This window comes from Echinops telfairi, unplaced genomic scaffold, assembly GCF_000313985.2.
Source record: "Echinops telfairi isolate 266 unplaced genomic scaffold, ASM31398v2 ScPeMD7_7458;HRSCAF=8496, whole genome shotgun sequence".
In the NCBI taxonomy this organism is placed as follows: Eukaryota; Metazoa; Chordata; class Mammalia; order Afrosoricida; family Tenrecidae; genus Echinops; species Echinops telfairi.
The window spans coordinates 13,134,031-13,148,526 of NW_022111358.1; the positions used below are offsets into that span (position 1 = coordinate 13,134,031).

General features: G+C 41.8%; 1 protein-coding gene across 9 annotated transcripts in view; it reads left to right on the forward strand.

Moving 5' to 3' along the window:
- Positions 1–249: 249 nt before the first annotated feature.
- The window catches only part of BCAS3 (BCAS3 microtubule associated cell migration factor), a 550,239-nt gene continuing 535,992 nt past the window's right edge, over positions 250–14,496 (forward strand). For 8 of the 9 annotated variants that reach the window (XM_030888097.2, XM_004706992.3, XM_004706994.3 and 5 more), the window contains exons 1-4: positions 575–615; positions 2,605–2,692; positions 5,304–5,358; positions 13,092–13,167. In XM_030888097.2, coding sequence (XP_030743957.1) covers positions 2,610–2,692; positions 5,304–5,358; positions 13,092–13,167 — 214 coding nt within the window. In that variant the 5' untranslated portion in view covers positions 575–615; positions 2,605–2,609. Of the gene's footprint in view, positions 468–574; positions 616–2,604; positions 2,693–5,303; positions 5,359–13,091; positions 13,168–14,496 lie in introns of those variants that run through there. The other variant, XM_045299618.1, reaches the window with a different exon arrangement.

Sequence of the window (14,496 nt, forward strand, 5' to 3'; positions counted from 1 at the left end):
CAGGGTTGCCCACCGGGTCGAGTCGATCCCACTTCCCGGAAGGTAAACACATCGAAAAAGGCGGGACAGTAGGCGGGTTCGGGATGAGTGACTAGTTAAAGTGATTGGCAGCTGCCATGTCCACGTGTTTTGAACGTCGAACCAGCTGTCGCGAGAATTCGATGTAAACAGACCCGTTCTCCGTGCCTCCGGCTCTCGCCCTGAGGCACTCAGACTGTACACACGAGTCTGGAGCAAAGTGGATTTCGTGAAAACGCCACGAACGTGCCGTCGGAGAAGAGAACGGGCCTGGCTCGAACGCCTCCCTGCCTGCCTGCGGTCGCAACCGAACGTGACAACCCGGCTTCGCGAACCTACAGACTGCTGTGTTTTCCTCCCAGCGTGAGCAGATTGGCTGGATTCAGGAGGCGGGTCCGCCTCTTTCCTACTTGCTGGTTGGCGAAACGGACCTTCAGGGGCGGAGCCCAGTAAGCCTGTTTGCTCCTGGGATTGGTTACGAAGGCAGTTCCGCCGAGGCGTGGTAGGAAGTAGTCGCTGTCAATCACGGAGGGGGTGGGGGAAGACTCCAAACACTGAGCCTGGAGCTGGAGGAGAGCGTTTACCGGCGGGCGGCGGGTGAGAGGGCTGGTGGGGCTCTGCCGTGGGGAGGAGTGGGGGGGCGGGCGGCTGGGCGCGGACGAGGGGCGGGCTTGGCGGGCGGCATTCGATGGGGGAGAGGGGTCGAGATTGGAAGCGGGGGGAAGGGCGAGGGGCCAGAGGGCGGCCGTGGGGGCAGCGGTGGCTCCGCGGCGGAGGTGAAGTGAGTAGTGTTGTGCAAAGTGTCTTTCCGGCAAGTCGGGCCTGAGGGTCGTCCTCAGGGATGGGACCTTTACACGACAGGGCTTGGGAGACTGGTTCGGGAAAGGAAGGGTGGAGTGGAACTGAGAGGACGGAGCGACTGGGAGGGAAGATGCCCACTGAGGAAGGGTTGCTGGGCTCTTATTGTTAGGTGTTAGCGAGTAGGTTCTGACTTAGAATGAAACACTGCCTGGTCCTGAGCCCTCCTTAGAATCGCTGCAATGTTTCGATCCATTGTTGCGGCCACTGTCAAGCCTTAGAGTTGAGGGTCCTTATTTTTTCTGGTGATTCCCAAGCGTGATGGTCCCTCGTGATAAGGTGTTCTAAGTATGTGAGACAAAGTTGTGCCACCCTAGCTTCTAAGGAGCATTCTGGTTGTACTTATTCCAAGAGAGATTTATTCAATATTTTTTGCCAGCACCATAACTCAAAGGCATCAATTCTTTGGTCTTCCTTAGTTTTTGTCATACTTGAGGCAAAAGGTGTTTTGAGTTGAAGGAGATGGGGTTCCCCACTCTTAAGAGTTTCCAAGTAAAGGCGACAGAATGTTTCCTACATGGAATGATGACTTGCGGAGCTTTTAAGATTCCAGGCTGCAGGCTCGCCTGAGCCCTGTCAGAGATCAATATCGCTATCAGTCTTTTCACCTTAACTGAGTAGACTCTCTTTAGACCCTTTAAAAATTCCAACTACTCAGATGCCAACTAGACATTAAAGGATCAGGATTGAGTGATGTGATGGGCAAGGATAAGGCACTTCAAAGTTTTTATTTAGACTGGGTTTTTATTTTATTGGGTTACAATAGCAAGAAGTTAAAAATACTGACAATCTTAACTACTGGACTTGCTGTCTTATTTATGGATTTTCAACACTTTTCAGCAGAAAGGTAGAAGTGGGATCATTGTTTATTTGTGTGTGTGTGAGTTCAGGAGACTTATATAAATGGGGTATTGTCGATTATTAAAGTGCTGTGCCTTGTCCAGTTTCATGATCTCAACATAAACGTTCAGTAACCAAATTTTGGATCACAAAGGCAGCACAGTTATTTTCATACTGTGAAAAACTTTCCAAGACTTTTAAAAAAAACTTTATTTCTAAATAAACGCTTGTTTTATGTGAACAATAGACGAAAGGGACCATCAAGAATCTAAAAAATTTTTTTTTTAGTTTTGAGACCTGGTCTTATAAGCAAAACCTCAGGGTAATGTGAAAAACAAAAATGATCTACGTACTTCCTCTTGCACCGGAGTAATAGGAATTGCTGGGAAAATTACCTAGATTTAGGTACTCTCAGATAAAGTTTTTAGCCCCCTTGACCTAGTGCTTATACATTGGACTGCTAAACACCAGGTCAGTTCAAAAACTACCAGCTGCTTGTTGGGAGACAGACTAGACCAGTGGTTCTCAACCTTCCTCATGCTGCGACCCTTTCATACAGTTCCTCATATGGTGGTGACTCCCAACCATAAAATTATTTTCCTTGCTACTTCATCACTGTCATTTTGCTACTGTGATGAATTGGGCGACCCCTTTGAAAGGGTCGTTTGACCCCCAGAGGGGTCTTGACCCACAGGTTGAGAACTGCTGGACTAGGTGTTCTACTCTCATCAGTGGTTACAGTCTCAGAAACCCAAAGGGGCAGTTGTACCCTGTCCTGTAGGGTCGCTTGGAGTCAGAATTGGCTCAGTGACAGAGCGTTTGATTTTCTTGAGTAAGCAGCCATAGTATTTTCACACCCAAATGAACCATTCTCTCTTCTGTGCACAGGTTTTATGAATGAAGCTATGGCTACAGATTCTCCTCGCAGACCCAGTCGCTGTACTGGTGGTGTTGTGGTTCGGCCTCAGGCTGTCACGTAAGTACATTTTAGATGACTCCAATCTTTTGAAGAAAGTATTATTCAGCATGCCAATACTCAGTTTTCCTTTCTCAATGCAGTTAATTAGTTTTGCAAGGCGTGTGTGTGTGTGTGTGTGTGTGTGTGTGTGTGCTGACATGAGCACATTTTGTAAGAAGTTTTAAAATTTTGCCTTTACAAGATGAATAAATATCAGTGTCAGTGCTACATAACATAACTGGATGGATAAATCAATATATTTTGCACTTTGAGAGAGTGCATGGAAGTACTAAATCTTAGAGAAGAGTTGTTTAAACTACATGCAATGCATTGTTGAGTTAGTAAATCAATTTAGTGTGTCTGGATATGTATTGAAAAATGGATAAGAAGTTAGTGGTTTGGTGACACATATTCATATATATATATGTATATACTTACTAGATTATGATGTAAAATATATTTCTTTTTCTGGGTCTCTGAAAGTATATCTTTTTATATTTGAGACATTCCTTGACATCTAAGAACTGAACATCTATTGTGGTCTTAAGCTATTAAGTGCACTTGAAATCACTATAAAAAACAGCAAAATCATTCACTCACAGTCATCGAGTCAATTCCGACGAATAGTGACCCTACAGGACGGGGTAGAATTGCCACTGTGAGATTCTGAGACAGTAACTTGTTAAGGGAGTAGAAAGCTCATCTTTTTCCTGTGAAATCACTATAATCTGTAAAAAGAGATACTAATAAATGGCAGGAGAATTTAGGAGTATTTTAGTACAGATATCAGAAAATGTTTTATTAAGAAGGTAAAATTTGTTTTCTATCTTTAAAGACTGAACAGAATTTGGACACTTCAAATCAAGGGTACATTTTAGGCTAAGATAATGGAGTGAATACAGTTGGAAAAGGCAGGCTATTTTCTTAAAATCAGTGGTTTTCAACCTTCCTAATATGACAACCCTTTAATACAGTTCCTCATGTTGTGGTGACCCCATATGTGGGCATATCTGCATGTGGGCCGACCCCCCCGGAGGCAGAGGAGCAGTGTCTCAGTTCCTAGACCATTGGAAATATAGTCTTAGGTGACCCACAGGTTGAGAACCACTGTCCTAAATGAAATGAAGCTGAGAGGTAGGGAAGTTGTTCTATTTAAGGCAGTTTAGAGTGAAGAGTTATGATAACATTTGTTTATGCCTTTTAGGATGCTCTTAAAGGATTGTAGCATTTTGGATCATTTCCAGTGTGCAGTTTAGCCTGTTTAAGATCGCCTTCTCAGACTATATATACAATATAGTTTACTATATTAATACTGCCTTTTTTTCCCTCCTGTACTTACTATATTTCTTTGAGTTACGTGCTATTTTTAATCTTCATTTTGTAGATGAAACCAAAGTAGAGGAAGAGTAAGTTGCACTTAGTCACATAGTCAAGAAATATAGCTGGTCAGATGCAGACAATTGGGCTCTAAACCCAGACAAGGATTCCAGAATTTGTACTCTTAATCACTGCTCTGTGTTGCTTTCAGCATATGGTATTCAAAATGTATTGCATCTTGAAAACAAAACATTTGTATTGTATTGCATTTTGATATGAAGTATGTAATTGTAGTTTTAAAAAATTGTTACTCATGCAGCATTTTAAAAACAATTCCATGTCTAAACATTAGCTTGTTGATTCTGGAGATACACTGGTATACGTGAGAGATGGATTCCTTCCAGTATTGGAGTTACATTTCAGGGTGGGAAACAGTAAATGGGTAAGTAGATAAAAGTAGTTACAGGTGCTAATCAGGGCACAGTATGCCAGGATGGGATGACAGGCTGCCAGCAAGCCTATCTGAAGTAACACCTAAGCTGGAGATTCGCACGGAAGACTATGGAAGAGAACAGTCCAGACAGAAAGCAAGCTGGTGTAAACATTTTCATTCAAAGAAGAGAGAGCTTGGTGTATTTCTGGAACTGAAGTTGCCTGAAACTGTAAATAAGACTTAGGACAATGTATTATCTTTTTCAAATGTACTTTTTAACATTTCCCTGAAATGCATTTGATTAGGTATTTTGATGAAGTTGTTTTTCTCCACTTGCTGGTATTTCTATGCTCTCCATCTATTTAGAATGAAGTAACTTAGTGTCCTTCTCACTATTATTTTCTCTTCCTTGATGCATTTTGATACTTTCCCATGCCTTGCCTACACCAAAAATTCTATGAAGACTTTTTAATAACTCGCTCTAATGCCTTATCTGCAGTAAAAAATAAGTTCATCTTTCTACATATAGGGAAGGGACTGGGTTCATATCCAGAGTAAAGGGAAGAGTGCTAAATACTGAGTCATCAATAGTTTTGGAGGTATTCTTATGCCCTGACTCAGGAGGGAACGCCCTGCCTTAGTCAGGTCTTCTGTCATAATTCCTTTAAGTATGAGAAAGGTGTTAAAAAATGTTAAAACATAATTTGCATTTAATAATGTCACAAAGATGCGTGGCACCGAAAAGCAGATAAGCAGATGGTAAGAACAGGCCTCTTTTTCCTTCTTTCAATTTGTAATCAGTATGGTATAGAGAATGGCATATGTTTTGGTTTCTCTTAAGCTGCCAGGATCATCTTTTTCCATTTCATCCTTTTCCAGAGAGCAGTCCTACATGGAAAGTGTTGTGACATTTCTACAGGATGTTGTACCACAGGTAAGTATCTGTGCTTGCAGTGCTGCATTTTCAGATAGGCTTTCCATATTTTAGCATCCTGCGCATTTGTAGAGTGGAACTGTACTTGTTATTGGGTAGCCATGCCTCAGTTTTGTGCCGGCTGGGCACCGCTGATACTCCTGAGGAACAGGGGCAATGTTAGTTGAGAGATGTGACCTGGGGTTCTCTGTTGTTGGTTTCTCTTGAGCCAATTTGGACACAGTGACCCCATGTGACAGAGTAGAACTGTCCTATATTGTTTTCTTTGCTGTCATCTTTACAAGAGTAGATTGCCAACCAGTTCTTTCCTCCTCTGGAGCTGCTGGATAGGGTCAAATCCCCAATCTTTTGTGTTAGCAAGGCTGAGATGCTCCAGATAGGTTCTATTTCCCAAATGATTCTCTTTCTCCTGTCTCAGTTCAGATTGCCTATCTCGAGTGAGAAAAACAACATGAGTTGTACATTTTATTAACTGTGTGTTTTATTTGGGAGCCTATCTCTCCTTTCATATCCAGCCGTATTTTTGTGCTAAACACTCCTAAAAACTCCAACTTATTTTCCCATTGGTGACTTCCATATATTTTGTAGCCTGGTGAAAATTAAGGTAGTTGTTTTAAAATTGAATTATATATATGTGTGTGTGTGTGTGTATTTTACATTTTAACTCCCATAAAGCATTTTTCCCATTAGTTGGGTAAGCTTTTGATCACTTTAGTAAAAGTTGAGTGCATAGCCCTGAGAGAGTAAGCTCCTGATTCTTCTTCGTATCAATGTGAGAATGAAGCACAAGGCAGCCCTCCTGGGACCATCTCTAGCTCATTGTTGTCTCAACTTAAGTATCACTTGGCACACTTGTTTTAAAAAAGCACTTTTCAAGCCCCTCTTGTGGACAGCCTGACTCAGTAGATTGGTGGTGGCATCCAGTGACTTGTGTCTACAGTAAGGGCCCCAAGTAACACCAGTAAAAGAGAATCGGGGGGAAATCCTGTTCTAGTGGAACTCCACCTGTGGGTGGAGGTGGGGTGGGGTTTGGAGCTTTTCTCCTTCGTGGTAATGATTGTGTCCTCTTTGGTGTCTCTAACTACCTGCTGGAGAAGTGACAATCATAGTTCCAATACCCTGGCTTTCTGGGAGAGTCTGAGAAAAGCAAAAATGATGTCTTTCAGTTGTATTAAACAGATTGTATTTCAATTATATTAAACAGTTGTACATCAAATCAGGAAAACCATTAAGGAATGTTGGTATTACTATGTTCAGTCAACTCTGATGAAAATAGGCAGGCCATAATGCTAAGATCTGTGGTGCATGGAAGGAAAAGCAAACGTTTTCCTCTCGGCTCAATTCAGATGGTTTGTGCCCTATTAGTAAATATTAGGACTGATCATACAGACTGAATATTTAATTGCTAAGAGAATGCAGAGAGAAGAAGTGAAAGACTTCCAAGGAGGTTAGCAGTGCCATTAGTTGAAATGAATGGACAGATTGGCTATTTGCTATAGAAGGAAACTGGTTAGTTGGATAAGGTCAGCAACAGGGCGACCAGGGTTTTGGAGCACATTGTTTTCTACATAAAGAATACAATTGGGAATTCAAATCCAACTTGCTTTCCTGTACAAGGTGCTCTCCGCCCTTAAGCCCGGATCTTGTCTTGAAGCTGCAACTCCAGGAAGGATCCTTTTTTGGTAATGTGCCTACTCCTACAGGGCCCCTTTAATGAAGGTGCACAAAGGAACCCCCTTTTTTGGTGTCATACATCTATTTGTATTTTCCACCATGCCAAGTGCGGTGTCTGCTGCAAAGGAAGTATTAGAACGAACAAATGTGATTTATATGAATAATTGTTCCATTTGCCCAGGATCTAATTCCCTTTCTACACCAAATCAAAATCTTTATCTCTCAGCTGCCATAGATCACTATCATTACAAAGGAACCTTTTGTGCTCGTGGTCAGCCTGTGTTGCAAGCAGTCCTTGCTAGTCAGCAGAGTGCAGCTGTGGTCAGAGGCTTTGAGAGGGTAGTTGGGGATGGGAGATGTCCTAGACCAGGGGTTCTCAGCCTTCCTCATGCCACGACCCTTTAATACAGTTCCTCATGTTGTGGTCACCCCCAACCATAAAATTATTTTTGTTGCTACTTCATCACTGTCATTTTGCTACTGTTACGAATCGGGCAACCCCTGTGAGAGGGTCGTTTGACCCCCCAAAGGGGTTGCAGCAACCCACAGGCTGAGAACCACTGTCCTGGACGCCAGGACCTAGAGGAACAAGAATACCAGATTGAGGAGTTTCTGGTAGGTAGAGAATAGGGGACTAAAACTAATATGGTGAAAATCTTGGTAACTAGATTAATTTAATTAGTTGATTCCAACGCATAGGGGCACCATACAGGATTTCCGAGGCTGGCAGTCTTACAGAAGCGGACAGCCGTATCTTTCTTCCTTGGAGTGGCTGGTAGGTTTGAACTACTGACTTTGCTGTTAGCTGTCCTGCAGAAGGCTCATAAATGGGCTGTTAATATACTCTGAAGATTTGGATTAGAGTAGTGATTATGGGTGTAAAGTTATAGATTTTCAGATTTATATACCTGTCCATTGTATGCAGATGCTTATTCTAGTAGTTGGTGTAGAAAGCAAGCAAGATTTCTGGCAGTAACCAGTGAGTTGAACGCTCATTATGATCAGGCACCATGCTAAATTCGGAGGCTACACTGTGCTGCTGTAGAGGTCTAGTACAAGGATGGGCAGCCTTTTTCTGTAAAGGGCCAGACAGTAAACATCTTAGGCTTTGTTGTTCATAAAATGTCTGCGGGCGTGGTCTTGGTGATGTGCCTCACATTCGATCTCTGGCTCCTAAGGCTGAGCTCAGACTGACCCTACTCAACCATCTCGTTTTATACTGTTCTGACGACAACTGGCCTCCCATAGCTCTCTGCTGTACAGCTGGGTTCTTTATAGCAGTGGTCACACAGAACTCACAGATAATGCTCATGATTATGAGGTTTATTAGGGAAGTTAACAGGTTACAATTTTGGTGGCCCTTCAGCCTCTTAGCCTAGTCTCTGGGAGGCCTGATAGTGTAGTGGGTTACATGTTGGACTGCTAACTACAAGATCATCAGTTTGAAACCATCAGCTCCACAGAAAAAAATGAGGCTAGTAAAGGTTTATTGTCTCGGACATCCACAAGGGCTGTGCTGCTCTGTCCTACAGGTTCGCTGTCAGCCAGAATCAACTCAATGGCAGTGAGTTTGGTTGTGCTTTCTGTTCTGTTCAGGCAACACTACAAAGCTCTTTAAGGGCTATCAATAAATGCCCAAAGGACATTCCACTCAACCTGAAAGCTTTAAGCTCCAGCTCAATTTATCAGCAAACGAATTCCCCCATTAAGTTTCTGGTGGTAACCCACTCCACAAGCCAGCCTTCTGCCCCAAAGATCTCAGCTTTACTTACTCGTGGGCTGCTAGTCCATTGCTCTCTCTCAGGCTCTGATTGCTGGTTCTGTTCTTGCTGCTCATCTTGTGTCAAAGCTGTCTTCTAGATTAAAGAGATGGATGCACAGGGATCTTGAGGTCCAAAGGACATGCTCCATTCTTGGTTCTTCCCTCTTCATGGTAGTGAGGGAAGCTGCTTCCCTCTTACTGGTAGCAAGAGAGCTAGCCCCCTTCTGCTTCCAAGATGGCTGATTTTATACCCGGCAGGTTGGCAATCACAGTTAACCTTGTTTACAGTCACTCACAGCTGAATCAGATAATCCAATTGATGTCTTTTCCTACCTTCTTAAATAGGCCCACTCATTAGGAAAAGGAAGGCCCTTTGTTGGGAGTAACAAAGGCAATGGCTAGAAGGGCCATATTAAATAATTAACTGCATTGCAATGTCTATCACAGCTACTTAACTCTGACTTTTATGTAAAGATGGGCATAGTTATGTTTCAGCAACACAGATGGTGGACTGGATTTGTTGATTCATGATCTAATAGACTTAACTAAATGGCCAGTGTGGAGTCAGACACACCACACTAAAGGGATAAGCAAAATTCCACAGTACCATATTGTGTTGTTAGTTGCCATCCAGTTGTCTCCCACTTATGACAACCTTATGCATAACAACATAACCTTTCTTGTTTGGTAATATTGTGATTGTTGGTGTGTTTGATTCTATTTTGATTACTTTGTTAAGCCATTTCATTGGGGGGTGTTCTCTTGTTTTCTTTGACCCTCTGCTTTAGAGGAAGGATAATGAAGTTTAGTTGGGGGGACTTCAAAGAAAGCTCTGAGAAAGGGATGCCATTTGAACCATTCGGAGCAGAACCAGATCCAAGGTTGACATTTGAGAGAATGAGATGGAGGCTGTGGGATTACCATAGGTGCTTACACATTTGACAGATAATTTGCACATCAGGTTTAGAGTAGTTTAAAAATTAAGAGCACATACTTGGCGTTAGATCTGGCTTTATATCCCAATTCTACACCTTACTCTAGTTCTGGAGAAGTTACAGAACCCCTTTAAATAAATTTAAGTGGATATTAAATTCTATTTCGAAGAGAGCAAGAAGAGGCTGGAATTCTAGGGCCAGAGATGCAGGTTTGCTGCTTATAATTAATAATTGAGATAACCAGATGAGGCAGCGATTCTAAGTGTCATGTCCAGACAGGCGCTGTAGGAGCTGCTGATATATTTTGCTTAGGAAAGCAACAGGAGTAATTTTTAAAAATTACACATAACATTTTCTTTAATGTCTGGTTGATATGAGGACAGAACTTTCTAAGATAATCCTTAAATGTTTGAAATTTTGCATTGGTACTGTGAAACCTACTATTTGGAAAGTGACATTTTCTAACTTCTGCTTGGTTCCGGAAGCCAAAATCTTGATGCCTAGAAATTGTTTCCAGGGTCTCTGAGAATTACCCTGAAGAGAAAGGGGTTGTTGACCTGGACTCAGTTTCTTCAGCTGTGGCAATGGAGTTGCACCTCACTGCGGTCACCCGGTAGCACTGTTGGCCCCTAGAAGCTCATAGGACCCTGTAGGACAGGGTCGAACAGTCCCTGGAGGGTTCGGAGATTGTAACTCTGTACACGAGTAATGAGCCTTGCTTTTATCCCATGTACTCCACAGGGCTCCATAAAGAAGCCTTGGGTTTAGTTAGTAATTGTTTTTTTTTTTATTTTGGCACATACACCGTGGTAATATAAGATTAGAATACTCTGGATAATAAACATTAAGGGGAACTGGGTGAGTGGTATATCAGAGCTCTCTGCACTATATTTGCAGCTCTTCTGTAAATCTAAAATTAGTCCAAAGTAGAAAGTTTATCTCAAAAATAGCTTGTCAGACAGGAAGGGTGTATGACCAAGAATAAAGATGAGGGTAAGGAGACTGAGGCTGAAGCTCATGAATTCATTGGTTTTCGTTTGAATTGGAATCGACTTGATGGTAGTGATGGATTTTTGTTTTAATTTTGAGTATAGAGTCGCTGTGAGTCAGTGATTTGGGTTTTCTTGAGAACAGGTTTTTTGTCTTCTCACACGTTTTTACAAAGACGTGAAATACAGGCTGTATTGTGGTTTGAGGTGGGGGCGCCAGCCCCCAACCACTAATCGTGGATTTAATTAGCACAATTATACGATATTAGAGTCATCGAAACCATGAGAGGTAGAGGAGAGATTGGAATAATGGAGTCAGACACATTTCATGGTAGCATTGCTCGCCTCAGCCCCGCTTAGTGATCCACATGGAGAGAGGGGGAAGGGAAGGAGGACAAGGGGAAATGGAACAGAGGAGAGGGAGCCAAGAGAGTGAGGGGGTGAGAGCCCTCTCTGTTGCTAACCCAGGCCTATACACCTTTTGGGGACGTGCAAGCCAACTGATTACAGGTAAAGACATACGGCACAGGAAGGAGTTGCACTATAGGTTATACAGCAATGAGAGGGGGTGGTCTAGGGACATATGTGCAATAGGAAGAGGAGGGGTTGGAGGTCTGACCTCCCCCCACACTGTATAAGATCATTTTTTTGTATAACTTCACCATCATGTCCTATGTGACATAGGGAGTTATACAATCGACCTTGCTTAGTACATTATGGAAGCTGATAGGACATTCAAAGTAGATGATATCAACACTTAAATATATGGTTATACAATTGATCTTAAACAATTGATATAAACACTTAAATGTCCAGCTACTAGCCAAAAGACTGGTAGTCCAAGTACAATTGGAAGTGTTTGTAAGAAAGATTCGGCAGTTTACTACTAGAGGATCACAGCCATTGAAAGCACCAGGGAACAGAATGCTCTGGCACCTGGCCATGGAGCTTCCCTGAGTGGGGGTTGCTTTGATTTCAGGTAGAATGGGAAGAGGCTCTGCCTTGGGCAGTGCAAATGCTTAGTGTCCTTGACTCCTTGACTCTTCATAATAACGTTGGCAGTTTGACTATACTCAGAAATGCTTCAAGAAGAAGGCTTGCCAATCTACTTCCAAACATGCAGTCATTGGAGCACAATTTTAATCTGACACACATGGGGTCACCATGAATTGTAGTCAACTCAGAGGCAATCTATTTGGTTTGGGGTACAGCGTAAATTGTTTATGGGATAGTAGTGCTTGTATGTTGTTGATACACAAAGAAAAGTCAAACTCACAGCCATCAAGTCAAGTCTGGCTCACAGGACAGGGTAGAACTGCCCATGTGTGTTTCTGAGACTATTATAACTCTTTATAATAGTGGAAAGTGTCATTTTTCTCCCTTGGCATGGCTGGTGGTTTTGAACTGCTGACCTTGCAGTTAGCAGCCCAACTAATTACCCACTATGCCACCAGGACAGTTTGTGATATTATATTTTGAGATTGTATGTTGCTATACTACTATATTTCAAATGGCAAAAGCAGAGTCACTTATGATGGACAGGTCTTCGCAGAACTTTCAGATGAAGATACAATCTGAAGAAGGTCTGGTGGTCTACTTCTTGAAATTAGCCGATGAAAACTCCATATATCATAACAGAGTGTTGCCCTTATGGTGCTGGAAAGCCAGTCCCTGTACCTTAGGAGATATTTGAGATACACAATGATATCACCAGTGGTCTCCGGCATACCAATAGTTAGGAAGATGAAACCAGACCGGTCAATAGTTTTTCTGTTGTATGGGGAGAGTTGCTGCGTGAAGCTTCTATGAGATGAAGTTTCACTCATCTGTACAATTTAGGGCTGATTTAGTTGTTTGAGTACCTTTGGGTTGCAGTGGCACTTCATATAGACTGTGTGCGTTGTATTGTAGGGTTCATGCCATTGAGTTGATACCGGTGGCATCATGTTTATGTGTTGAGCTATTAACTGCAAGGTGAGCAGTTTGAAGCTGCCAGCTGCTACACAGCAGAAAGAGGGGGCTTTCTACTGTGTTATAAAGAGTTATAATCTTGGAAACTCACAGGGGTCAGTTCTACCCTTTCCTATAGAGCCACCATGAAATAGAGGCTTAGCAATCCTTAATAGATTAAAAACTTAATTTTGTTTCAGTTAAGGCTATTGGTGTTCGGTCAGAGCCATGGATAACTTTTTTGGAGAGTAATATTCTTCTGAAATGTGTAATGCCACAATTCCAGGGGCCGTGAAATTGGAGAGGGGTAGGGTTGACTCATTTCAGTTCCTCGTTGTTTTGGAACATTAAAGCTGAAATGTAATTCTGTTTATTTATATTTATATTTGAAAAATAATTTTATTTAAACGTTTCTGTTTACAGGCTTACAGTGGAACACCTCTAACAGAAGAAAAGGAGAAAATAGTCTGGGTCAGATTTGAAAATGCAGATTTAAATGGTATGGTATTAACTTTCTTGAGGACATAGGAATTGCATGTTTGGGGATGACCTGGTTCCAAACGAAAACTCTTGCTTTAGTCAGATTATTCATTTTCAAAATAAGTTTGTTTATTTAGAATTCAAAGGTAACAATCACATTATAAGAATTTCACTGGCACTAGTAGTATGTTGTACATGCCTTAAAGTAACTTTAAGAGTGCTTAGCTTTAAACATTAAGTTGAAGTAAGTTAAGGGTTTCTGAGAAATTATTCATTCAACTTTTGTTGTGGTATTTATAACTGCAAAATAATTATTGGTGTTGAACTGGGCTTTGAGATTGTTTTTTTTTTCTGAGTAGAATTCATGCCAATCCAGTGCCTGTGTATTCTCAGAAACACTCCAATGGAATTCATTAGAGTGTGATTAACCTACCTGAGGAGTGGAGTCTTGGTGGCAGAGTGGATTATAAGTTAGGTTGCTAACCACAGGGTCAGCATTTTGAAACCACCAGCTGCTCTGTGAAAGAAAGATGGGGCATTCTTTTCCATAAAGAGCTATAGTCTGAGAAACCTACAGGACCAGTTGTCCTCTGTCCTAGAGGGTCTTAATAACAGTGAGGCTTTTTTTTTTTTTTGGAGGAAAGGTAGTGTTGGGGACCCTGGCGACATTATGGTTAAGTGCAAGGCTGCTAGCTGAATGGTTGGTGGTTTGAATCCACCCAGTAGGTCCATGCGAGAACCTGGAGATCTGCTTCATTGCAGATTACAGCCAAGAAAACCCTATGGGGCAGTTTGATTGTCATATAGGGTTACAGTGAGTTGGAATTGACTTGATAACACCCACCCACAGTGGTATCATGGTACCTATTCTTTCCACCTTTAAGCAGGTTCATTTATGTCTATTTTTTTAAGTTTATGATTTATAGTTTATGTCTTTGAGCTGCAATGCTGAAAAGTGTGTAAGAAGTAACCACAAAGTAGTTCAATATTCTGACGTTTTATTTTTTAAACAAAATTCTCTATAAGTGAGAGTACAGTCTGTTTCAAGATACATCCATTTTATCAGCTGGTTTGCTACAATATAACAATATGCCTACTTTAAGTTTGTAAGGGTTACCATCTAATCTGTCCTACTTGGTCAGTTCCAAGATTAAAGTCTGAATTGTACTTCTAGTGTCAGTTTTTATACCCAACAGGTTTTTTAGAATTTCCAGTTCCACGTGATTGCTTTAAATAGGATTTTTTTTCTTCTTAAATTTTCTTACAGGCCTGAAAGGAGCAAGGGCTTCATACATTTAGTCTGTTTCCATTTCCTGTTTCTCTTTCTGAGTGTGTTAGACAGGGTTCT